The sequence below is a fragment of the Neoarthrinium moseri genome (genome assembly GCF_022829205.1).
Source record: "Neoarthrinium moseri strain CBS 164.80 chromosome Unknown scaffold9_Wmoseri_CBS_16480, whole genome shotgun sequence".
NCBI lineage: Eukaryota > Fungi > Ascomycota > Sordariomycetes > Amphisphaeriales > Apiosporaceae > Neoarthrinium > Neoarthrinium moseri.
In genome coordinates, this window is record NW_026055123.1 from 141,790 (window position 1) to 167,390 (window position 25,601).

The 25,601-nt window shown below is 51.7% G+C and overlaps 9 protein-coding genes across 9 annotated transcripts; 6 read left to right on the forward strand and 3 right to left on the reverse strand.

Moving 5' to 3' along the window:
• Positions 1-779: 779 nt before the first annotated feature.
• On the reverse strand, positions 780-3,379 carry JN550_003634 (uncharacterized protein; the record flags this gene model as incomplete). The annotated part of the gene is made up of 3 exons (XM_049315060.1): positions 780-1,225; positions 1,288-2,418; positions 2,476-3,379. 3 exons carry the CDS (start codon positions 3,377-3,379, stop codon positions 780-782), a joined length of 2,481 nt encoding a protein of 826 aa, XP_049174204.1.
• Positions 3,380-4,425: 1,046 nt separating this feature from the next.
• On the reverse strand, positions 4,426-5,084 carry JN550_003635 (uncharacterized protein; the record flags this gene model as incomplete). The annotated part of the gene is made up of 2 exons (XM_049315061.1): positions 4,426-4,946; positions 5,015-5,084. The coding sequence occupies 2 exons, from the start codon at positions 5,082-5,084 to the stop codon at positions 4,426-4,428; spliced, it is 591 nt and encodes a 196-aa protein (XP_049174205.1).
• A 798-nt stretch (positions 5,085-5,882) lies between these two features.
• On the forward strand, positions 5,883-7,468 carry JN550_003636 (uncharacterized protein; the record flags this gene model as incomplete). Its single annotated transcript, XM_049315062.1, has 4 exons — positions 5,883-6,208; positions 6,283-6,698; positions 6,758-7,392; positions 7,448-7,468. 4 exons carry the CDS (start codon positions 5,883-5,885, stop codon positions 7,466-7,468), a joined length of 1,398 nt encoding a protein of 465 aa, XP_049174206.1.
• A 1,406-nt stretch (positions 7,469-8,874) lies between these two features.
• On the forward strand, positions 8,875-10,025 carry JN550_003637 (uncharacterized protein; the record flags this gene model as incomplete). Its single annotated transcript, XM_049315063.1, has 5 exons — positions 8,875-8,972; positions 9,037-9,426; positions 9,487-9,553; positions 9,745-9,832; positions 9,895-10,025. The coding sequence occupies 5 exons, from the start codon at positions 8,875-8,877 to the stop codon at positions 10,023-10,025; spliced, it is 774 nt and encodes a 257-aa protein (XP_049174207.1).
• An 800-nt stretch (positions 10,026-10,825) lies between these two features.
• Positions 10,826-12,723, forward strand: JN550_003638 (uncharacterized protein; the record flags this gene model as incomplete). Its single annotated transcript, XM_049315064.1, has 4 exons — positions 10,826-11,326; positions 11,380-11,537; positions 11,595-12,258; positions 12,307-12,723. The coding sequence occupies 4 exons, from the start codon at positions 10,826-10,828 to the stop codon at positions 12,721-12,723; spliced, it is 1,740 nt and encodes a 579-aa protein (XP_049174208.1).
• Positions 12,724-14,955: 2,232 nt separating this feature from the next.
• Positions 14,956-15,412, forward strand: JN550_003639 (uncharacterized protein; the record flags this gene model as incomplete). Its single annotated transcript, XM_049315065.1, has 2 exons — positions 14,956-15,067; positions 15,123-15,412. The coding sequence occupies 2 exons, from the start codon at positions 14,956-14,958 to the stop codon at positions 15,410-15,412; spliced, it is 402 nt and encodes a 133-aa protein (XP_049174209.1).
• Positions 15,413-16,430: 1,018 nt separating this feature from the next.
• Positions 16,431-17,693, forward strand: JN550_003640 (uncharacterized protein; the record flags this gene model as incomplete). Its single annotated transcript, XM_049315066.1, has 1 exon — positions 16,431-17,693. One exon carries the CDS (start codon positions 16,431-16,433, stop codon positions 17,691-17,693), a length of 1,263 nt encoding a protein of 420 aa, XP_049174210.1.
• Positions 17,694-18,109: 416 nt separating this feature from the next.
• On the reverse strand, positions 18,110-19,986 carry JN550_003641 (uncharacterized protein; the record flags this gene model as incomplete). The annotated part of the gene is made up of 2 exons (XM_049315067.1): positions 18,110-19,490; positions 19,559-19,986. The coding sequence occupies 2 exons, from the start codon at positions 19,984-19,986 to the stop codon at positions 18,110-18,112; spliced, it is 1,809 nt and encodes a 602-aa protein (XP_049174211.1).
• A 491-nt stretch (positions 19,987-20,477) lies between these two features.
• Positions 20,478-25,388, forward strand: JN550_003642 (uncharacterized protein; the record flags this gene model as incomplete). The annotated part of the gene is made up of 10 exons (XM_049315069.1): positions 20,478-20,661; positions 20,723-20,849; positions 20,945-20,970; positions 21,029-21,099; positions 21,155-21,465; positions 21,522-21,775; positions 21,826-21,895; positions 21,980-22,473; positions 22,933-23,158; positions 23,213-25,388. The coding sequence occupies 10 exons, from the start codon at positions 20,478-20,480 to the stop codon at positions 25,386-25,388; spliced, it is 3,939 nt and encodes a 1,312-aa protein (XP_049174212.1).
• Between the last annotated feature and the right edge of the window lie 213 nt (positions 25,389-25,601).

Below are 25,601 nucleotides of genomic sequence, written 5' to 3' on the forward strand. Positions count from 1 at the left end.
TGACTTATAAGCCATGATACCCAATAGGTCGATATGCGCGTTCGGCTCCGAAAAGTCTCCACACCTGTCCGTAAAGGGCTGTCGACGCTCTCTCAGGCACCGGTGATTGGCTCCGTTGCGTACTATGGCATCCCAATCCGGAGATAACAACTCAAAGGCCGTTGCATATCCCACCTCGCACAATGACAAGAGGTCGGAGAGCCTACTCGGGTCCATGCTAATTTCCAGGAGATATCGTCGCATGCTGGGATGAAGCGCGAGGAGCCAGATAGTTCGCCTGGCATGGTGCTAGAATTACCCGGACTTACGGCTTTTATTCAGGTCCTCTTGGTTCATAGTAAACCGTAACCGTGGCGCGCAACACCGAGTTGCTGATCTAGGTCATTGCTCATCCCGGGTGGTCTAAAGCTATAATAGACGTCCTTCGAGCTTGTACCTGGATCGGCCATCCGGGCAGCAGAAGGGAGTCATGCGCAATGCCTGTATTGGTGATGCCAACGGAGATAGTCTACAACTTTTAACCACCCCCTTTTCATTCGCCGAACCAGGATATCGCTTTGTGTACGCCAGAGTGCTTTTTTTCTTCTTCCTCGTGTATGCCATGCCATGCCTCAACGTAGCATCCACCTGTCTGTCTACGAACTGGCTGGATCTCCATATGCCAGGTGACCGCCTCTTTTACAACCATGCTGATCTCGGATCTAAGGACTCATGCTGCCGGTTCCCCCTCAAGCTGCCGCAATTCTAGATGCTTCTCATCGTACACGTAGCGATCCCATTTACGCAAAGGCCGTGACCTCGGGCCACTTCTCGGCCGCCGCCTTCTTGAAGCCATCGACCTCCTTGCTCCTCCAGCCGCGCAGGAGGGCCAAGACTTCCTTGGCGTCCTCAAACTTGATGCCCTTGACGCTGAGTACGTCGGCCAACTCTTTCTCGACCTTGCTCTGATCCTCGCCCAACAGCTTCTTCGCCTTGATGGCTGCGATCACGTGAGGTGCGCTGTTGCTGTTCTTGGCCTGGAAGTCGGCGTTGTACTTCTTCAGGTCCGTGGAGGCGTCAAGAGCGGTGAATTCTGACTTGATGACTTCCTGGACCTTGGCAGGCAGAGAAGCGAGCTTGGTGTTCAGGACGTTGCGGAAGTGGACCAATTGCTCATGGACTCGGGGATGCGAGGCGTCCAAGTCCAGCGCCGACTTCAGGCACCTCAGCGCCAGCAGGTATTTTTCTGGATATGGGGTCAGCAATGTGCAACAAAAGTCTTGAGACGGAATGTGGGGCGTTGTTTACCTCGTCGAATGTATACCTCAAAGCCGGCGAGTTGTGCATCGATGAACTTGGGACTGTACTGGAGCAGGTGGGAGAGGAACTTGGTTGCCTCGACCAATGGTTGCTCGGTGGCTGCAAGCTTGAGCCCGTTGGGGTCGTCATCCTTCTTCTTGTTCTCGTCGAGGGGGCTCTTGGCCTTGTTAGGGTCCTGCTTTGCTGCTCTCTCGGCCGCTTCCCGCTCTGCCTTTTGGGCCTCCTTCTTGGCCTTCTTCGCAGCCTTCTTACGCTCCGCGGCATCGTCGCCATTGGCATCGGTGCCGTTGACTCCATTCGCCAATGACTTGCTGTCGTGCATGCTGATGTACAGGTTGACAGCGTCCAAGGCGGAGCGGCTGTAGAAGGGGTGCTCGCGCACCTGATCCTCCCAGCGAATCATGTCCACGTAGGCACGGATCTGTCCTTTCCGCAACGAGAAGCTGTGGAAATCGAATTGGTCCTCTACCCACACATCAAAGAAGCCATTGACGAGGTGGAAACGCTTCAACGCCAGGGCGACATTGCCCTTGCGGGCCTGGGTCTCACCATCCTCGGTCATGTACCAGACACACTGCATGTCGATCAGGTCGCTCAGGGGACCAGCTTGCGAGTCAGGTCTAGTAAACATGCCCATCAGCTCCAATGCCTTTTCGGAGTTGTCATTTCGTAATTGGTACTTTGCAGCCTTGGTGTTGATGTAGCGGTCCTTGAGATCGAGCTTGCGTGCCTCGTCCATCGTGTCCGCCGCCTTTTGCGTGTTACCGTAGTGCTTCCATATCCTAGCCTTGGTCATGTGGAACTCGAGGTTCTTGGGTGCCAGCTCGAGGCCTTGGTTGACAAAGTCCATAGCCTTGGCCAAGTCGCGGCTCAGATGGTAGTTGTAGTGCTGGGCGAGATAGTACAGCGCAGCGCCCTCGCCCTTTGGTGGATCACCATTCGACGGTGCCTTCTCGCCGCTCGACTTCTTGGATTCCAGGTACTCTTGCGCGATGGCACCAAGGGTATCCTTCTTGAACGCGTCCACGTACAGGTGCTTCAGGTTGGCAAAGGTCGATGGGATTCCTCTGTCCAACATGAGGCCAAGGTATGCCTTTGCAGCTTCGCGGAAAGCGTCCCCTAGATAGTACAGTCAGTGAATCGAATGCGTCTCCAAGGGATCAAGTGGGAACGAACCGGTCAAGAAATCCAGGGGTAACCGCTTGGCCGCATCGCAGCGAGGGTTCTTCTCGACGTACTCGTCGTACACGGCCTTCCTTGCTGCCTGGTCGTCGGCGGCCACGTTGACCACTTCGAGAAGCTTGGTGTAATAGTCGGGGTGGTCGGGGTTCCGGTCCAACAGGGCTCGGTACGCCTTCTCAGCCTCTTCTTTCCGGTCCAACTTGGCCAGGTACTCGGCGCGCAGCTCCATGACGGCCAGGCGGTCGAGGTTGTGCCTGGAGATGGTCTTGAGGTGCTCCAGGGCCCTCTCGTAGTCGCCCTGCTCGGCGATGATGGTGTTCTTGTACATGACGGCCTCGGAGTTCTCGTAGTCGGTCTTGGAGGGCGGGGACTTGAGCGACTCCTCGTAGGTGGTGAGGACCTTCTCGGCCTGGGCCAGGTCGCCCGAGAGGTGGTGGGCAACGGCGAGGGCGGTCCAGTTCTGGCGGATCTGCGGCCTCGCCTGCAGCATGGCGGACCTGCTCTGGATGTAGCCGGCGAAGTCTCGCATCTGGATCTGCAGGAAGGCCAGGTCCCGCTGGATCTGGGCGGACTCAGGCTCGAGCTTCAGGGCGGACTTGTAGGCCTTGATGGCCTCCTCAAAGTTCTTCTGCGACCTGTACAAGAGGCCGTAGACGTGCCAGCAGATGTGTGACCTCATGTCGGCCATGAGGGCGTCCTTGCCGAGGGCGAAGGCCTCGTCCGTCTTGCCCTGCTGGTTCATGATCAGGGCCTTCATGGCCATGGTGTCGCCATGCTTGGGGTTCTTCTTGAGGATCTGCTCGGCGGCCTTGAGGCCCCGCTTGTACTGCTTGTCCTCATAGTTGCGGATGACCTGGCGGAACAGCGAGTTCTCCTTGGTGCTGAGGGGCTGAGGCATGGTGGGCGGATGAGGGAGAGGGGGAGAGAGAGGGGGGTTTCGGCGCGGCTCGCAGCCGGAGAGTGCACTTGAGGATGCGCCGAAGGGGAGCAGAGAGCGGGTCGGAACCTAGGCGGCGCGGTCGTGCAGAGGACGGGGGCACCTTTGCGTCGAGACGTTGAAGAGTTGAATCCGGGACAGCTTCTCGGGTCGGATTCCTACCGCACGCACGCACACAGCACAGCACAGCGCACCAGACAGACAGACAGACAGCCAGCCAGACAGCACGAGACCCAGAAGAAGCTAGCCGGCGGAGCTTGCAGGGGAGGACCCACGGCGACGGGATTCCGATTTGGCCTTTGCTGCACTGGACCCTGACTAATAACGTCACCGGCCAATGTCCGTACTCTGTACGCAGACGGCGAACCAGCAACACGACGATGCCTGAGTCGAGGCAGCCGGAAGTCAAGCTCGTGTGTTGCGTTCGTGGGCCGGAGGGATCGCTGCAGACAGGATTCAAGCTTTGGCATCTCCCTCGTTCGACCGCGGAATGGGCAGATGGCTGACTGCAGCTCCCCTTCGCCGAGCTTTATCCGAATATACCCAGGCACTTGTCTGAGACAGATCGATGCCGGACACACAAGCCAAAGGTGGTACATGGCAGCATCCGACTGAGATTCCGTTGGCCGTCGCAACATAATAGTTTCAACAATCTTCACTTGTGGCCGACGCGCAAACATGTTTCTCTCTTTGACCGAAGTCATTTATAGTCCCTGCTCCAGCACCAACATTAGGCTGTAGGCGCATCTAAGCCAGGGATAGGTAGGTCACGTCAGGTCAAGTATATCGCTTCCGCAACCAGCACAGCGGAGGAGACCGTGACTCGAGCAAGACTCCCAGTAGCTATCCGACGACATCTTCTCTGCTCATGCCTACGCGATTTCTATTCATTACAGCGGCGAGTTAGATCATGGTATTTACAAGGTGCATGTACACGCGAGGTCGTGTGCCCTGCAACCAAAGCCAGAGACGGCTCTGCCATGGCGGCTACATGGACTACGCCGACCTCAAGGCCTCGGCTTGGGCACGCCCTGCCTGTCCCTCCATTCGTTCAGGGCCTGGTCGGCATCCTCTGTCGGCTCGGTGCATCGCTCCCGGACCAGCCCCCACGTCCGCGATCGCACGATGGTCTCGACATTCCTCTCCTGTCTCAACAGCTGCGCCAGCTGCTGTGTCCGGGGCTCTCTGGGGTAGTAGCGGGCCGAGTAGGGGTCCAGGCGCTCGTTGACGATGCGCTCGCGCTCCTTCAGCGACTCGGCCTCCCGCAGCACGGTCTCGGGGTCGTCCGGGTCCGGGCTCGTGGCCACATATGCACAGTAGGTCAGGATGTCAGACCGCGACTGCCACGACGGGAACAGGGCCTGCTCCTTGAAGGCCTGGCAGGACTGGGGGTCGAGCTCCCTGCGCGACCGCGGCGTCCGGACCGACGTGGAGCTGGGGTCGAACCCCGTCCTCGACGGCGTCAGGAGCGCATTGAGGTTCTGGGTGATGGAGTCGTCGACGGCGGCGCGAGATATCCGCAGGAAATCTGGCGGCTATGGTTCAGCTCTTGTCATTTTTGGGGGGCACTGTAACAATGGTGAGATGGCGGCGAACCTCGCAGGGCGACTGTGTTGAAGCAAAACTGGGGAGTCAAGGCGGCCGGGGCCTTGGGGATGTCGGTCATGATCTCACGCGGGAGGGCGGGCTTAGCGGCATCCGTCGTGGGAGCCGATCGCTTGGACCAGAGTATTCCTGCCACCGTGCCGGTTGTCTCTGGGCTGGTCGGTCTATGTATAGTGGAGTCTATTACGCGGAAGAAGGTGGCCCAGTGATGTGCCTGTCTTTTGTTTTTCGAACGGTGTCGTGAGCAGAGGGCAACTAAGATACAGCTACACGCGGCGTTCAAGCTCGCCGCCTGCTGTCTACCTTGCCTATTGAACTAGTATTGGATGATGACATACGAGAGAGCTTCAGCGTCCGAATGGCCCTAGCTTCCCCGCTGCAAGGGCCTAGGTGCATAGCGCCCGTCCAGCGGATTCCATGCCTGGCCATGCCCAGGTGCAGCTTTCCCACAATCAAGTCCTTGTAACCTGAAGCCCGCTGTGGCCAGCCAGCCAGCCAGCCAGCCAGTCCCGCCGGCCTAGCGCCCCTCTAGCTGCATCAGGCTGAGTACGCGACAGCAGCGCCTGCCTGCCTGCCTGCCTGCGCAGTGGCCCTGTGGCTCGCCTTGCATCAGAGAGACCTGAGTCCGGGCTCTTTTGGTGCTGTCGAAGCTCCGGGCTGCACCTCATAGCAAACATCCCCAACGCCAACGCCTACACCTTCATCAACCACATCCATCCCAGATCCACGCCGCCGCCATCTGCGACCCTCACATCCCGGCCGTCGCTGATTTGGTCCTCCATTCCTCACTGTCTCGACCGCCCCCCGCCTTTCCCTCGATCCATCCCCACGTCCACCTGAAGCCACATCGCAGCCCGCCATGTCAAGCTCCCAGAACCTCGAGGGCGTCACGCATCGTGAGCCCGACGACAAGAAGAAGCAGGGCGGCGACGGAGGCGATGGCGACAAGGACCAGGGCAAGAAGCAGAACAACGACGGCGATGCAGAGATGGATGACGCCGAGCCCGAGGAGGACATCCTGGACGAGGAGGTCCTCAGCCTCAGCACCCAGGACCTGCAGACGCGGAAACGCCTGCTGGAGAACGATGCCCGCATCATGAAGAGCGAGTACCAGCGCTTATCGCACGAGAAGGCCACCATGGGCGAGAAGATCAAGGAGAACATGGAGAAGATCGCCAACAACAGGTAACTCCACCATCCACATGTCGCCTCGCCTGGTCGGCAGTCGCAGCTCACCCGCTAACTCCCCAACCCACCAGACAATTACCCTACCTCGTCGGCAACGTCGTCGAGCTGCTCGATCTCGACCCCACAGCCGAGTCCTCAGAAGAAGGCGCCAACATCGACCTCGATGCCACGAGAGTGGGCAAGTCGGCCGTCATCAAGACCTCGACGAGGCAGACCATCTTCCTGCCGCTCATCGGTCTGGTCGACCCCGAGAAGCTGAAGCCCGGCGACCTCATCGGTGTCAACAAGGACTCCTACCTCATTCTCGACACATTGCCCGCCGAATACGACAGCAGGGTCAAGGCCATGGAGGTCGACGAGAAGCCGACCGAGAAGTACAGCGATGTCGGTGGCTTGGACAAACAAATAGAGGAGCTGGTCGAGGCCATCGTATGGCCCATGAAGGAGGCCGAGCGCTTCAAGAAGATCGGCATCAAGGCGCCGAAGGGTACGTTTCTGGCTGGATCGCTGCGCCGCTACCTATCACATCTTACTAACGCTTCTCAGGTGCGCTCATGTACGGCCCTCCCGGAACCGGCAAGACCCTCCTCGCCCGAGCCTGTGCCGCGCAGACCGATGCCACTTTCCTCAAGCTCGCCGGTCCCCAACTGGTGCAGATGTTCATTGGTGATGGTGCCAAGCTCGTCCGTGACTGCTTCGCCCTGGCCAAGGAGAAGGCCCCCGCCATCATCTTCATCGACGAGTTGGATGCCGTCGGTACCAAGCGGTTCGACAGTGAGAAGAGCGGTGATCGTGAGGTGCAAAGAACCATGTTGGAGCTGCTGAACCAGCTCGACGGTTTCGCTTCCGACGACCGCATCAAGGTCCTGGCCGCCACCAACCGAGTCGATGTCCTGGATCCCGCCCTGCTGCGGTCCGGGCGTCTGGACAGGAAGATCGAGTTCCCTCTGCCGAACGAGGAGGCGCGTGCCCAGATCCTGAAGATCCACTCGCGCAAGATGAAGGTGTCCGATGGCGTGAACTGGAGCGAGCTGGCGCGCAGTACCGACGAGTTCGGTGGTGCCATGTTGAAGGCGGTGTGTGTTGAGGCCGGTATGATTGCTCTGCGGTCGGGGAAGAACAAGATTGGCCACGAGCACTACGTGGATGCTATCACGGAGGTGCAGGCCAAGAAGAAGGAGGTGAGTATATCTAGTTCCCGCGGTTTGCCATGGCCCCAGCTAACTCCATTCCCAGACGGTCAACTTCTATGCATAGTTTACGCGGCGTCAAGGAAACTGGCCATGGATAGAGATTGTCATCATAGACGCAGAGCAAGCTGTAACATTACGCGGCACACGAGGCTAATACCGATACCACAACGTTGCCGTCCCCATGGGTCACGTGCAGCCCTATTCATGATGCAGCTTGATTCCCGGGTCCACAGCTCGTGCAGTGCATGACACCTACCCACTGCACTGTCTTCCTCTGTCGTTCCTTCAAACGCTGTTGACAGCCGTATCTAAACCCTTGCCACACTCTGAGGGTTACCAGTTGCTCTATGGTTTCTCTCAATTTTACGTCAAGGAAGATGAATCGTAAAGACCAATTACTCACCGCGGCCTCGTGCTACCTCTTGGTAGCTGTGGAGGCAGAGGTCCATCATATGCTGGTCCACATATCCCGTACGATCGTATTGGATGACTTGTGATCAATGCTCCCACCGGCTATGTCATTGTGTTGCACGTCATTCACCGTTGTGGTGACTGGCACCTGCACTCTGGAAGTAGGAGTTAGACCAGCGCTGTTTTCAATATAGCAATAAGATACGGCTGGCTTTGAGCCAGTGTTCGTGCCTCGACACCTAGTGTTGAACAGCAGGTTCTCCTGTGACAGCGGAAGTAGTACGGCAACAATGGGGCTCCTGGTGGACGCCCAGTTGAAACATAGGTCATGTTCGAATCCTCCCTTGTCTGCTACACAGCCGGTTGCATCAGACCTGAACCCGAATGCTTGCTGAAATTGAGTTACCCGTATCCATCGTTCCACGAGCGTCGTGCGGGTTATATAAGTTGAGTGGCGCCTTTCAGTAGCCTTGCCCTCGCATTCCTGTCATGCAGGAACTGGTTTTGCGCATCCAATGAAGCAGTCTACCTTTCGCTGATTTCCCTTACATTGCATGTTACACTGCAATTTTAGCCCTCACAAGGGGCCAGTCCACACTAAGCCGGAGAAAAAGCCCAGGAAAGCTACAGTAAAAAGACCGCCTGATTTTGATCTAATCGATAGCCAAGCGCTTGTATACTGTATATCATAAATATACTATGAAATTTTTCGTATGTGAAAAATCTTGTAAATGGAGGGTTGAATACTTCACCCACGCGGCTATCATATGCTCCCGGATTAGGTACTTGCGGCCAAATATTTGGACCGTATAACCTGGGACTAGACTAATCAGAATCGTATTCAGACCGCCAGGCTTGTCTCGCTCTCGCTTAGAGGCACTCGAGTGGCAGCCGCAACGCGCTGCCTAGCGTTGCTTTGCTGTATTTCCAGGAACCAGTCGACACCGTCACTGTTCGAATTGTTAAGGCTTACCTCTTGGCTTTGCTGGTTCCTTGCCGCAGGCTAACAAAGTAAACAATACACCTTTTTCGTTCATTGAAGTGCCTTCCATTGGGACGATGCCTTCCGAAAAAGCTGTGCCGACCGGCAGCGATGTCGGTGGCGAGTTCAAGCGGACACCCGACGAACCGCAGCTGGCTTATAAACTCGGCAACATGTTAGACAACGAGGCACAGCTGGAAGATGATGATCCCCCTGATGTTTCGGCCGTCTGGGTGCAGGAACTGGGCCGACTTTGCTGGTCGATGGAATGTGTTTATAATCGCCTGTGCGCTCTCGGGAGTCGCCGAGTTGGCTCTGTGGATGCCGGCCACCTACGAGTCCGCGGTCATCGGCTTCGCCGTCATGTACGGTTTCGTTTCGTGCGCCTTCATCGGGCTTTTCGCGGCCCTGCCGGAGTCGGTATCCCCTATGCCCGAGGTCGAATGCCGGATGGGCGTTGTCATGCTCTTCGTCTCGATTCCCGCCCTCACCATGGCGCCTATCGGCGGGCAAATTTTGCAGAGCTCAGCGGATGGTTGGGTTCACATGAAGATTGTCGGAGGTGCCATGTGCTTCGCCGGGTCTGCCATTATGATATGTGCCAAGGTTCTCTATACTCAAAAGTTTTCGTTGGTGTTCTGAGGTGAGATGGTGAACACTCGCGACTCTACACGCACATCGAGGCACAGGGGCGCTCTGAGAAGATTTGGTGGACGACCCTATATATTGACCCACCGCAAAAGTGATGGATGGAATGTGAGTGCGTATTGGACGCAGTCTGTAAGAAACCTCAGCTCATCTATGCATTTTGCTTGACCTATGATCTCATCTGTTGTTTTACCTAGATATTTCTTTCTCATTACAGTGTATCAGGGTAAATCTGAAGAGGAGTGCCGCGCCATAACTCTTCGAAGTTTATTCTCCAATACATTGCTGATCAAACGCAGTTCCTAGAAGGCCATAGGAGTCTCGCTGGTGGGCCGCGCCGTGGTGCCCACAATCACACCGAGAGGATGTGCGGACAAAGTAGAGGCTGTATGATGACTTAACTCAACAAATTACCATGTCTACACGATGACATGGCCGACCAGTCCCAGCGGATCAACACGTGGACATTTTCGCCGAGGTTATCGAAGGTGCCGGCAATCTCGACGGCAGCGTCAAGGATGAAGACGATGCTGGAAAGAGCCGCATGAGGCAAATACACGCGTTGTGGGGAGACGCATGATCCGACGGTCTGGTTTCGGATGAAATAAAATCACAGAGCTGAAGAGGGCCTATCAGCGCTACAGGGTCTAATCCGGCCCTAATCATAGAGTTTGACGATTTATTAAGGTTTTGGGGTGTTGTTACATAGTAAGAAACTCGTCACATCCCTTTCATAATTAAGATAAGCGTGGCTTGAAAACGCCGCAATTTTAGGCTCGCCAAGTCCTGCGACTATAGCAGCAGCTACCCAACCACTTCCGAGGGTCTTGTTCCATTTGAGAAGCGCCGTGCTTCTTTTTCTAACGCTCTAAGTCGAATCTTGGAGTCGTCGCCCTGAAAAAGTCTTTCGGTTATTAAGTACGACCAAATTGTCAGACAAGCTGCCAATAGCCATGCGAAGAGATTCATATCCCACATCGCTAGTAGGCCGGCCTTCAAAGCGAGTGGTTTCAACTGCCTCTGGAGCCGAGCAATTTACCAATCCGTGATTGCTCAATAAGCCACTGGATATAAAAACCTGTTATCATAGTTCTTCAATGTTGGCCAACGCCGCTGCCATGATCGACACTAGCGTCGGGATTCCAAGACAACGTAGACCCCGCGGCTCCCGTGATCCTCCAAGGAGCCGAGATCATGCATTTTTAGGTCAGTGGGGCCCATCAGCTCGGCCACGGGTCTCGGCAATCAAAGCAAATTGTCATGACCATCATGGGGTTATAAGTCTTTCTGGTGATCATTTCAATCTGGAAAGAATGTCAAAATGAGCCATTCAAAGTCGAAGCCGTACCTCTCTCACTCTCGTTTCCACACTCGCCGATCATGCGCCTCCTAGATACCAAGCAGCGGATAAAAGTTTCTCTGCTTCTTAGTCAATATGTAGGAGTCGCCTTCAGCAGCGCTGCTCCTGAGATCAATCTGGACTTTGGCTCATTTAGAGGCACCAACGAGCTTGCCAATGTGGATAGCTTTCTGGGCATACCGTTTGCGCAGGCTGGCCGGTTCGAGAACCCGATTATGGTTTCGGCTGCAAACAAGCTTGAAGGTATTCAGGACGCCAGCAAGTACGGGTTTCAATGTCCCCAGGGGGCAACTGCGTCAGTTCCAACTGAGGGACTAGCTGAGCTTGGCCCCGTGCTGCAAGCAATTGGCCTGTTGACAGCTCGCGGGACCCCAGCGCAGGATGAGGACTGTCTCAGTATCAATATTCAGGCACCGAGTGGGACTTCAGCTGGTGCAAACCTCCCAGTCTTATTCTGGATCCATGGTGGCGGGTTTTCAACCGGAGCTAGTGCAATTAGCAGCAACACAACATCACTCTCGGTACGGCTGTTAGGCGTTGATGTTCACCAAGGAGTATATTGACCTTTAGATAGGACGCAGTATACCAAGGCGGCAAGCTTGTCAATTTCTCAGTTGAAATTGGCCAGCCTGTCATATTTGTTTCTGCCAATTACAGACTCAGTCTTTGGGGCTTTCTCGCTTCACAGGAAGTCACAGATGCGGGTGTGGGCAATCTTGGCCTGAAAGATCAGTAAGGTGTACTACCTTCGAAATCGGATAAACCCTCTTTACTAATTGTTGATCAAAGGCGCATGGCTCTACAATGGGTACAAAAATATATTACGCAATTTGGCGGAGACCCGGGAAAGGTAACTTTATTTGGTGAAAGCGCGGGCTCACTGTCTGCGGCCACTCATATGGTCCTCAACGACGGTGATACCGAGGGCCTATTTCGAGGAGCCATCATGTTCTCTGGTGGAGCCTTGAAATTACGAGATTACAGCAGCTCTCAAGGCACATTTGACCAGGTGGTTTCTGATGTGGGGTGTACCGGAAGCCAGGATCCTTTGTCATGCCTAAAGAACGCGAGCTACTCTGACCTTGCGGCGTCGGCTCAAAAGTTCCCCGGTCTGATTTCGTATGCTGGTTCCTACAATCCATTCTTGCCCAGGCCTGATGGAGACTTTCTCAAACAGTCACCTCACAGCTCAATACGTGAGGGTAAAGTGGCAGATATTCCTTACATGATTGGCGATGTGGAAGATGAAGGCACGCTTTTCTCACTAGTCGCGCAACTCAACACTACGACAGATGACGAGTTCGTTAAATATTTCACAAACACGTTCCCGGAAGTGTCTACGGAGCAACTAGAAGCATTCACAAGCCTCTACGCAAACCTGACCGAAGAATCAGGAACACAGACCCTTGGTCCTCAGTACAGGAAGCTGGCTGCAGCTATTGGAGATATCCTAGTAAGCAAGTCCTGTCTGAACCATGTTGTCACATCTGATGTTCTGTAGTTCCAAAGTGGCCGCCGAGATCTACTCAACTTCACGCGATCGACGCAGAAAGCATTCAATTTCCTTATTGAGCAACCCGTCGAAGATTACGCAAACCTTGCAGTGGGGAATATATCTGCACTCCAGCCACTGGGCTCGTTCCACGTGTCCGATGTTGTATTAAACACATTCGGAACTCTGGACCCTGCCGTTTCAAACAATTCACTGCATCTTATGTCCGCTATCATAGCCTTCACTAACCATCTTGACCCCAATTATTATTGTCGCAAGGATGATGTTCCGTACTGGCCCGCGTGGGATCCCGCTATTAGGGCTCAATTCCGTTTTGCAGAGTCAAATACCACTGTTTTGGAAGACGTCTTTCATGAGAGAGAGTTAGATTTCCTAAACAATAACGCAGATGTGTATTTACTATGAACGACCAGCAGAATTGATGGCAGCTAGACAATCGAGAAAGAGCAACGAGACTTTAGCTGGATGGAGGGCTCTCCCCATGCGGATCGCATTCGCTCTAAGTTACTTCAAATAAATGAACAATTCTCATTGTGACCGCAGCCTCTTCTGAATGGGTGCAGTAACCATTATCTTATGTGGTGGACCGTGAGTGATATAGAAGAAATATTCGGTGTCTGTCCCGCATACGTATTAGCATCATCCGTAAGGACATCTTTACTGAATGCAACTAAGAGATACAGAGATGTTTGTCAGATATTGGCGAAACCGGTGCCTTTGGACGTAATCCACAGGTCAATGTTCAGAACGGCGAGTGAATGTCCTTATCATCATGCATATTGGCCCTCTTAATAGGAAGAAGTTCAAGTGACATACCGTAGTGTTTAAAGTTAAAATTATCCGGGATGCCTGGATGGGTCGATTGAAGTCAGCTTGCACTGGCTTGCGATGTTCTTAAGCCTTTTGCTGTTAGTTCCACTTGAGACTGTATCAAGTCTGCTGCCCAGAAAAAAAATGAGTCGGAAGCGGTCCCTACCTCCTTTACCAGTAATAAGCTGAAAAGAATTGCAGTGCGCCCTCATTTAAATACCGGTCGATGCCTATTGCTACCATGTGAGGCTCTGCCGACCAACGCCCCACTTCGCCATGCATCCCAATGAATCATTCTGATGCACCCAATATAAGTCTTAGTGTATCATAATGAACCAGGCTCCCGATATACCCTTATTTTTCAACGCAATGCGCCACGTAGTGGCTAGTTGGCCACCATGGCTAGTGCCACATAGACCTGTACACCTACAAACCACCTAACCTCCGCCTTATAGACAAGTAGGAGGATTCTGTTTTCCATTTGTTTTTCTTACATGTTCATGATGTTATTGAAAAGAATAACAACGGAGTAAGTCCTTTTGTCAACTATCCTAATCAATGTAATAATATCGGTCGTATTAATGTAGTAGTCACTTATCCGCGAAAGCGACTTTAGTTCCGTTGCACACGATACACTCCTATGAACTACGTGCAATTCCCACTACCCAAGGGCGGTTATGCATATGTCATGGAGTGACTGCTCATAGTCCAGGGAACTACACGAAGGCCAGGCGAACACTAGAGTTGGAGCGAAATGGAGGATGTGAAGAGACATAGTGGAATGGCTATTAAAGTGACCAACTATACTGATCATAAGAGATCAAATGGTGCTAGAACTGGGATAGTGAGTGTTCCCTTGGAGCTGATAAACCTTTCAGGGTTCGGGGGATGATGATACACAGATATTCTAGAATGATCATAATACTAGCGTCACGGCAGTGCATTAGGTTTATAGAAGGTCCGATGAGATACCGAACAGTATCCGCTATATAATCCCCATCTTGTCCCTCTTCCTTGAAAGTGGACAAGATTCAGTCTCTTGATGAATTGAACTATACGTTTGGACTTCTGATTATACCTGACCTCACAACCCCTTTGACAACTAGCCTCGTTGAATGATTCCTAAAGTAGCTAGTGTTCTTTCCCGTATTGTTTCGGTTGAACACCTCCTTTGAAATCACATGCAAACCCTTGACTAACTTGAGGAGTATGAAGTGTTCCAGTCGCGCAACAACTTAGAACCTGATTCCAACTTTCATGCGGGGAAAGTAGCTCTACGTAGTGTGACGTACTCAATACTTTTCTCAAGCAAACCTTATCTGTCCTGAAGCTTGTGTTGATTACGAAGCCCGCTCGATTACTTACGCGCTCTTATGCGCCCACCGACATGCGAAGATAATCCTCTGGATACCAGGCGAGCCATAATCTACAGAGAGTTTTCATCTACGCTAATCTTCAAGCTCAGGTCAGCTTGACCGAAGATATTTCCGGTGCAATACCCCACAACAGTAGATGATTGCAAGTCACTAGAAGACGCTAGAGCAGAGAGTTTGTACTAACCCCCGTTACGTACAATGCCTTTGGAATCAAGTCTTACGTAGTATGTAATTACAGATCGATGAAGCAGCCCAATTTAGCAGTAATTTGAGCTTCTCGCTTTGTAAATACGGCGCTAAACTATCCTTACGGCTGTCAAATCAACTGATGACGCACTGTCCGTTGGAAATATTACGCTGTTCGGAAACGGCATATAAGGGCACTCAAGCGCCGACTCGTCAGGCTCGTTTTCCTTCCACAACTAGGTCCGCCAGTCCATCTGCAGTCATCATGTCTCATCTGCAATACTTCACATACGCAGGATATGGGAAGAAGATCACAGATGAGTACCACTACAGTTCCACTGTGCGAGTGGGAAACCGTTTTGAGATCTCTGGACAAGGTAGGGTTTCATTTCTCTGCCTTCGTTTCGCGCGCTGCATCTAACGGTTGTGTAGGAGGATGGGATCCTAACAGTGGCGAGATATCAGGAAATCTGACAGCAGAGGTGGACCAAGCCTTGGCCAATGTCGATCTTGCGTTGAAGCAGGCTGGAAGCAAGGGTTGGCCTGAGGTCTACAAGATCACCATGTTCTATACAACCGATGAGGTTTTGGGTGTTTGGCAGCCGCTTGCAAAGAAGTGGTTCCCAGACCACAGGCCAATCCTCACCGCTATTGGCGTTCGAGCGTTAGGCCTTCCGGCAATGCATGTGGAGATCGAAGCTGTTGCTGTTGAATCAACGTGAGGACTTCCTGTTCCCATGGGGGTTCTTGATGGTACGTGAACAACCATCATATACGACTTAATTGACTATTATGTATTAAAACCCTGCATTTAGGCTATTTTGGACTGCTCGCACCAGTGCGAAAGTTTTAATGATTTGCTACGGGCAGCTATTCTGGCTGCGGAGCGTCACAAACCCCATATTGTGTTAACTATCAAGCCTAGCACCGCTTCTCACTTCAACGGCCATGGGAGGAGAGAACATTTTGGGCCTATAAAGGTCGCCAAGTGAACGAACGAATACTTTCGTCAAATTTTTGGGGTCGTTGTCTGCAAGAGACCGCGCAAAAGTTAAAGGCCACATTTAAAACTCATAGAGGGAAGACTAGCCCTGCGACATTCGTTCTCAGAAATAAGTTATACAATTGGCATCTATTGCGTATGAGTAAAGCAAAACGACGATCGGGTTTACCAGTCGAAGCTAGAGATTTCTGTCTCGCCTATAGATCCAGCCAGACCCGCCACGTGCACCGTGAGCGGCTATACACGGTGACGGCTGCTTCACGTACGCAAGGTTATGATCAGGCAATTATGTAGCACGAGTAGATGCCCGCTTTCAGCATTTCCGGGACCGGCCATTTGACAATTCATATGGCTGGCCAGACAGGTGGGCACGGGACGCGAACACAATTGCGGCTTGCTGGTTGTCGTTCCGCGCTCAAAGTGGCTAGATGCCGTGGGAGACTAGCCTGTGGGAAATTTTCCGTGAATCGGGCGAAGTTACCAATCAAACGACGGAATGCGGCAAGGGAAGCCGCACAAGCACTGTGCAATATTTCCTTTTCGCAATGTGACATTTGGCGCAAGGCAAATGATTATGCTGAAATACAATAACCCAATAACCCTCCTATTGAGTATTTATTCCATTGGTAAGACCCATGATGACTACTAGTTGACGTAGGAAGGAATCTTCAACGGGCTTCCATTCTTGAATCATATTGAAACATTTTGACCACCAGGCACGTTGTCATTTCATTAGAATGTCGTCTTACATTATCGCATGCATAGTGCTTACCAGCACTGTTGCGGCTCAGCAGCCGGCCTGGGCTCAATGTGGTGGGCAGGGACATACTGGTGACGTTAGCTGTATCTCCGGATACACATGCGTTTCTTTGAACGATTATTATTCTCAGTGCCAAGCATCATCTACAACCTTATCAACGGTCACAGTGACGACAGCTCACACTGCGCCCGCCGCAACCTCCTCTACAGTTACCATAGCAGGAGAATTTCAATTTCTGGGCCGAGTCAACCCAGCAACAAGAGAGCTGAGCTGGCCAGGAGCGGGCCTAGCATTCAATTTCACGGGGACTTCTGCTTCCATCAGTATCTCGGCCGTGAGTGGTTCAGTCAGTGCTGATTTGAGCATTGACGGCGCCGAGCCGATCGTCATTCCAAACGTTGAGGGCACCTCCATCTCTACTCCGCAAGGCCTAACCTTGGGGGTCCACACCGTCGTATTACGTAAACGTTCTGAGCCGGAGTATGGCTCAGTGATTATTGGCAACGTTACCGTTGACGGGATTCTTGGAGCGTATGCGGTACCGACGCGTCGTATCGAGATTATCGGCGACTCAATCAGCGTTGGGTACGGACTCGATGGCACAAATCCTTGCACGAACAACGCTTCTGTGGAGAATAATCCGAAGACATATGGTGCACTGGCTGCTAAGGCACTGGGAGCAGAGTATAGTACCGTCGCATGGAGCGGAAAAGGGCTTGTTCGCAATATCGCTATCGGGGCACCAGACACGAGTCCATTGATGCCGGAGCTCTACACTCGATACGGCGCGAATGATGCAGACAGCAGCTACACGTTCCCAGCGGCAACTGCCCCAAATGCAGTTGTTATAAACCTCGGCACCAACGACTTCAGCTATATCGCTTACACATCATCCGGAGAGCCGTACAATGCGCGGGAGCCGATCAATGCCTCCACCTTCACCGCCGGGATGGTGTCATTTGTCCAAAATATTCAAACACACTACCCCGATGCGCACTTCTTCCTGCTGAATTCTCCGATGCTCAGCGACTATTGGCCTACTGCCGCTGATGCGCAAAAGTCCACACAAACCAGCGCTATTAAGGCCGCCATCACACAGCTAGGTGGCTCGAATATTCATTTTGTGGACTGGCCTACGCAGGGATCAGACGTCGGGTGTGATTATCATCCTAATGCTGATACACACGCGGCTGAAGGTACCGTTTTGGCAGAAGCCATAGGCGCTGCGCTTAACTGGTGATTGACGAAAATATCTACACGTTGAATCATATGTACAACATCAGATTTATGAACAAAGCTCGACTTCTCAGTCTGTTGTAATCAGATTACATAGGCCGCCAAAGATGTGTGATAGGAATGGCGGTGTCCTGAAAACACGAAAGGGAGAGGGAGAAAGAGTTATCGAGGATCTGCTGGTAGACCTAGCATGGAGCGAGAGAGAGCATCAAATAAGTGACAACCAACAACCTGCCTTGGAATCAAGTGGTAGTTTCTACTATTACAGTTACTTAAGATGAACGATCGAGGTGGAATACAAGCCACTCTCAAGCACACCCCCCCCCCCCAAATAATTGTGCGGCTTTTGAAGGCACGAAACATAAAGAGCGCATATAAAATGTGTTTCATGCATTATGTTATGTTACTCTCAACATGATGTTAAATCTTGCTAACTAATTTCTGCGAATAATTGTCCCAATCCACCTTGTGCCCAGCTTGGAATTCCCTGACACCATAATTTCCCGGAGCACCAGGCCTCATCATTTCACCAAAGAGACCTTTGATGGCCTCGTCTTGTTCATGATGCCCTCCATTGACCCATCCGGTTCGTACCAGCTCCTTGCACATTCTTGATGCATCTGAAGAAGCAATTTTGAGAGCAGAGATCAAGGAATCCAAGCAACGCTCCAATTGGTCGGGATCTTCAGTCACACGAATAATAACTCCCTTGGATTGCAACTCTTCTGGAGAAACAGGCCGACCAGTCAGCATTGCTTCGCGACTTAGCGGAATTCCCCATTCGCGTACGATATATTTCGATATCGTTGCTGGACACAAACCTAGCTTCACTTCACTCAGCGTGACCGAGGCTGATTTCGCGCAGAGCCGAAGGTCACAGGCAAATGCGAGCCCGACCCCTCCACCAAAGGCAGGCCCATTCAATGCCGCGATTGTTACTTTGGGACACCTATCAATGGAATTAAACAACCGAGAGAGTCTATCCAGCTGAGAGTCTGTAGTTGGACCGCTAGTTCCAACGGTTGTGCTGCGTCTCCCAAGGTCCATGCCAGTGCAGAAAAACTTGCCGTTCCCGGTTAAAGCAATGCGATGGACCGTGGAGTCGTTAGACGCGTCAAGGAAGACTTTGACCAAGTGTTCAATCATGGTGACGGTCAACGCATTTCCATTGTGCGGGCGGTTCATTGTGACTTTGAGATTGACTCCACACCGATGCACAAGCAAGCCGTCCGTCTGCTGCGTTAAGATCCAAGGCAAGGCTTCCCTCTTGGCCGTTGGCGGATTCGTCGATGTTGAAGATTTAGAACACTCAGCATTGCCCTTGACCGCTAGAGCTGCTCCGGCTCGGCTTGCTGTTTTCCTAGATAGACTCCTAGAGATCCAGTCGCCTATTGTCATCAACTTTTGGAGGTTGATACCTGTTGATATTCCGGCTGTTTCGAACATGTAAACCAGGTCTTCAGTTGCCACGTTTCCCTGTGCACCTGGTGCGAAGGGGCAACCTCCCAAGCCTGCAACACTACTATCGAAGATACGAAGGCCACACCTGTGAGCTTCCCATACATTGGCAAGGGCTTGGCCATAGGTATCGTGGAAGTGGCCGGCCAGCTTATGGAGAGGAATATCATTGTTGGCGAGAAATGCAATCAGTCGTTGCACATTGGCTGGCGAACCCACCCCAAGAGTATCACCTAAGCTAACCTCGTAACAGCCCATTTCCATGAGCTTTTGTACGACTATTAATACTGCTTCTGGTGGAGTCGGCCCATCGAATGGATCGGAAAAGATGCATGAGACGTATCTATTCGAGCAACAATCAATAACCATTTGATCACTACCCGAGAACAACAAGTCCTTATCAATGCTTACCCTCTGACCTCTAGTCCTTGAACCTTGGCTTCTCTTGCTGCCAACTTGGCTCTTTCAAGCCCTTCTTTGACCGTGCAGTTGGTGTTGGCTTTGCTGAACCCCTCTGAGGCGCTAACAAAGACGGCCAAGTGTTTCGCCCCACACCGCACGGCGGTCTTGACGCCATTGAGATTCGGAACAAGCACAGGCAGTCGAAGCGAGTCATTCTGGAGCATTGATCGAATTGATGGGCTACTGAGTATTTCGTGTCCATCCTTAAGTTGAGGGACAGCCTTGGGGGAAACGAAGGACGTGAGTTCGATGTTTCGTAGACCAGCGTCATGCAACCGATCTATGAGCCGGAGCTTAACCTGGGTCGGCACTTGTTGCCGAATGTTTTGCAGTCCATCCCGCGGGCCAACTTCAACGATTGTCACAGCACGTTGCATGGCTATAGGGAAGGGAAATTACCGATACAATAAGGCACAAGTAAATGCTGTATTTCATCTTTTTCTATATGCATGGTACATTTCGCTGTTTTTTCAACTGTCGAAGAACAGGAAGCTTCTTGTGACTGGCGGCCCGCGCGGACCGGCCGGTGGTGAGTGGGGAGACATTTTGTGCATCGCCTGCTATGTGGCAAGGCGGCTTTGGCCAGTAAGTACGGCTGAGTTACTGCAGCACCACCCGATACATGATTTACTTCTGTATTAGCGTTCCATGAAGATAGATACAGAATGTAGCCTTTCCAAACTTACATGTTTTGTTCCCAAGTAAGTTGGCAATGAAACTGCTTGTTATCATAATGTGAAGTTCGGTCCGTCCGGTCCGACGCCAAGCACAGGCCCTGTACTCAAGTTGGTACCATACCCTCTTCTGATAGCAAGTGTCATTGAATTGGAAATTCGACTCCTGAGAACGTCAACATCAGACATCCACGATGGCGCCGTTACATCAGTACCCTGTCGGGCAGTCAGCTTTAGATCTACGCAGCGATCGGCTCAGACAGAATAGGGAAAAATGGGTTCCTGTCCTTCAAAAATTCGAAAAGGCTCTAAATGATGTGAGCAGCGAAGGTACCGAGGCTTCGCTCTCACGACACCAGAGCCGCGGCCAGTTGCTCCGTATGTGCGATCAAAAGATTTTTTCTGTAGGTCAGAACTAATGTACTGTCTTCTTAACCAGCTCGGGATAGAATTGCTCTACTCCTTGACCAGGGATCTCCATTCCTAGAGCTTTGCTCCTTTGCGGGCTACGGGAATCGGGACTCTACACCGTGCGCAAACCTGATTGCTGGGATTGGAACTGTCAGGTACGCATCTCGAATACCTAATTGCAAGATGCCCAAAATTCTAATTTCTGAAGTGGAACAATATGTCTTTTGATGTCACATATTCCAACACAAAGTGGGGGAGCCTGGAATGAAATGACTGGTGAGCAAAGTAGCATACACATTGCAGGCTTTGAAGACTAAACTGATTCTGATTGCAGTGATAAAGGTCAATCGTATGTTAGAAATAGCTACCGAGAATGACCTGCCCTTGATTTCTTTGGTTCAATCGGTAAAGTTTGAAAGCCTGAGCGCGCTTTGGTATTTCCCCTGACATCTTGTTTTAGGCTGGTGTGTTCCTGCCTCAGCAATTCCGAGTTTTCCACAAAGGGGGTCAGCTTTTCCGCGATCTGGCGCTGAGAACGATGCAAGGAAAGCCATCCTGCGCAATTGTGTTTGGATCATCTACAGCAGGAGGTGCCTACCACCCCGCATTGTCGGATTATACCATATTTGTTGAGAATCAAGCACAAGCCTTCCTAGGTGGTCCACCGCTGGTCAAGATGGCGACTGGGGAGATTATTGAAGCTGAGGAGTTGGGGGGCGCACGAATTCACGCGGCCCAAACCGGACTGGCAGACCAGATTGCAATAGATGAGTGTGTAACACGTTTTCAGGATTTGACGGTATATATGCTAACGTAGGTATTGATAGGTTTGATGCAATCCACAAAGCCAGGGATTGGGGTGCTTCTCTGAAACCTCGATTATATCGCGTCCTTCACGAAGTCAACCAAGCCCGCATTCCACGATATCCAGTGGAAGATCTACTGTATCTCGTTAATCCTGATATTCGAAAGGCTTTTGACATGAGAGAGGTCATATTACGGATCGTCGACGACTCTCGTATATCGACATTCAAGCCCCAGTATGGACCAAATATGCTGACAGCGTGGGCTCATATCATGGGTATTACCATTTCCACTTTGGAAAAATGCTTTGAGCTTACAATTTCACAGGACATCGGGTAGGAATCGTGGCCAATCAGGTCTCAATCATCAATCCCCATGAAGCAGCCAAAGCTGCTCAGTTCGTCCGGCTCTGTAATCAAGAGCAAGTTTGCATCTACTCCATAAATCGCAGCAGTGTGACTAACGTGGGGCGCTTTCGCAGGTGTAGTCCGATCGTCTTTCTCCACAACGTCACGGGGTTCATGGTAGGTGCCAAGTCCGAACACGCTGGTATAATTAAGATTGGGGCCCAGTTGGTGTCTGCAGTTTCATGCTCACAGGTACCTCACATTTCGATTATCATGGGCGCTTCCTATGGAGCCGGTAACTACGCTATGTGCGGAAGAGCGTACAAGCCCCGCTTCATCTTCACTTGGCCCATTGGAAAGTGCAGCGTTATGGGACCAGATCAACTCGCTGGCGTCATGGAACAGATACGAATGGCAAAGACCGAAGGAACTAATAGCAGTGTGCCCGAGGAGAATTTGAAGAAAGCAACCAACGACTTCCGAATCCAGGCACAGAAGGACGCAGAAAGCTATGCCACTAGCAGCATGATAATTGATGATGGGATCATTGATCCAAGAGATACTCGCGATGTACTGGGGATGTGCTTGGATATTGTTTCAGACAAGGAAATTGCAGACAGGGATGGAAGTAGGTTTTTAGCCAGGATGTGATATAGGCAGCCGAGCGCTCTCACGAGTACTCTTACATTTCGCTTGTTCTCTCCAAGTAGCACAATTCCATCGATTTGTTGTGTTATCTGTGTGACTTTCATGATTGTAGTCCTAATTAAGATCAATCAGTCAGCATACCAATATACCCGGTCTGCGGAGATATCTGAAAGAAGCCTTTCGCGGACTTCAGGTTGGTTGAAAGGACCTTGCACTTTTGGACGGACGCATTAAGTTCTTCGCCACGGCGCAGAGATGCTAGGCCCACCATCGGTCCGCAACTCACCCAGATCCTGGCAATTGGCGGTACTGGACCGGACCGGGCCACCGGTTGCCTCATAATTGCAGCGCGCAAGGCAGCTTTAAGCACCAGCTATAGTACCATCGCTTCCAAGTTATACTGAATCTACTCCAAAACATGTTTAACCGATCGGTTTAGCCACAAGGATACCTTCCACGATGCCTTCCACAGAAATCGAAGACCCGACTCTTAGCGCCATGCCGGCTCGGGAACGTTTGTTTGTTGCGCCGCTACCAGTCAACCCTGTCACAGGGTTGCCGTTCATCCAGAAGCTTTTCATTGCAAATCGTGGGGAGATAGCGTGCCGCATAATTGCGACATGCCAAAAGCTCATGGTCCGAACTGTTGTTGCATATGTCCTGGAGTAAGACGACCACAGTACAGACTGATTAATGTTGATGGGACTAATATGATATAGGGATCAACAGTCACAGCATGTGGACGAAGCTGATGAGATAATCTGCTTGGGTAGCATGGGGGATCATGCAGGGAACCCCTTTCTGAACATTGATTTGCTCGTCAAGACGGCTGTGGATGCTGCCGCAGACGCCATTCACCCAGGCTATGGCTATTTGAGTGAGAACGCTGGCTTTGCAGACAGAGTTCGTCAAACCGGACTGATATTTATTGGGCCCAGCTCCAGTGCAATGTCAACACTTGGGGACAAGCGGCGATCTAAAGAATATCTCTCAGAGAAGGCGCCGCACGTTCCGCTGATCCCTGGATTCAAGGGGTCCAGTCTTGATCTTGAAGACCTCCTGACTTCCGCAACAAACATCGGATTTCCAGTCATGCTCAAGGCTTCAGCGGGCGGAGGCGGAAAGGGCATGCGTGTTGTCCGAGAAGCGTCCCAACTATCGGGCGAATTAGCTCGTGTGCAGTCTGAGGCAGAGAGATCCTTCGGATCTACCGATTGCATATTGGAGAAGTTCATTGAAAAAAGCAAGCATGTCGAGATTCAGATCATGGGAGACTCACACGGAAATGTCATCAGCTTCTTCGAGCGGGACTGTTCTGCACAGCGCCGACATCAGAAGGTCATTGAGGAGACACCTTGCGAATTCCTGACAGACGAGTTGCGGCAAGCGATGTCTCAAACAGCGCTTACTATTGCCAGCTTTATCGGTTATGATAATGCGGGAACTGTTGAGTTCGTCGTCGATGTTGAGACGTGCAAGTTCTTTTTCCTCGAGGTCAACGCGCGGTTGCAAGTTGAACACCCCATCACTGAGGAGGTCACGGGTACCGACCTCGTAGCATTACAGCTTTATGTTGCTGCTGGTGGAAATTTGAAAGAACTGTCCAACTTGCAGCAAGTGAAGCAAACTGGACATGCCATGGAATGTCGACTCTGCGCTGAAGATCCGTCGCGTGATTTCTTCCCAGAACATGGTACAGTTCAACTTTGGCGACCATACGACAGTACTGCTTCCTCAAACGGATATGTTCGTCACGAGACAGCGCTGAGGTCTGGATCCTCTATTTCTATCTATTTTGACTCCATGGTAGCGAAGGTTGTAGTGTGGGCGCCGACGAGGACGGAAGCAATTCAGAGAATGATTCTGGCACTGAAGAATCTTGCTTGTGTCGGTATCAAGACGAATCAACTATTTCTTCAGCGGTGCCTGGAACATCCCTACTTTCATGATTTGCGATACACCACATCATTTATACCCCAAAACTTGGATCAGTTGCTTCGAATCAGGAGGCCAAAGAAAGCCCGCTTTGCCGAAATCATCATATCAGCCTTATGTTTCCGTTTCACTTCAAGAATGGAAAGAATCAATTCTGGGTCTCGAATTCCATTTGGGAATGTGCGCACCCACTTTCGCACCCAGCGCTATGATCCTGTCAGTGTCAATGCAGACGTCATCGTACCTAGCCACGCTGAAAATCCACTACTATGTTTATGGAAATCCGACGTTCCGAACTCCGCTTTCCAGGATGGGGAGGTCAAGATCATAGAGCTTCTGGAAGCATCTAAAGCTTCGACGCCGGACGATGCTGACCAAAACAGTTGGTCAAGCCCTGCCAAAGCCACAGTGAATCAGTACAACAAGATCAGCAACATGCTCCGAAACGAAAGGCATGGCCTGCAGCCGTTGGTGAGGTTCAAACTGCACAGGTTTGAAGCCATCGCACGGCTTACATCCGCATTCAACAACTTCCCTTGCCAATCAGCAAAAGTTGAGATTAGTCTAGACGAGACAAAGTTTTGGGCATATTGTGTGGTGCCGGATAACCGCTCAGACAAGCTAGAGCAACCGCAGGAAATCCTCTGCCACTTTCCCCATGTAGGAGAATGGCTCGGTTTCCAGCGGCATACTCTGTTGTCGTATAGTGAAAGTCGACGTGAGCTGGTAAAGGCAGAAAACAAGAACGAGTCAAACGAGATAGTAGCCCCCATGCCATGTAAAGTACTTTCAATCCAGAAGAAGAATGGAGACCATGTGGAGTCTGGAGACGAGGTGATGGTGATTGAGAGCATGAAGATGGAAGTTTCCGTTAAGGCGACCAGAGCAGGACTATTCGAAACGACATGGGTAGAACGAGACTCTGTTAGCGAAGGCCAGGCACTATGCCGTGTCTTGTAGCTGTGCGGCATCAATAGAATCAATGAACCGGTGGGTCTTCACTTCCAAATTATGGCTACCTCTCCGTGTAGAGAATAGTGATCAAACTAGTTCAGAGCTAACGAAAAACCATGGTTCGATAAAGCAATACAATACGAATCACTCTACATCAGATCAAAGCATTAGAATATGACATTAACATTATATAGCAAAATACCGGAGTTTGAAATTATC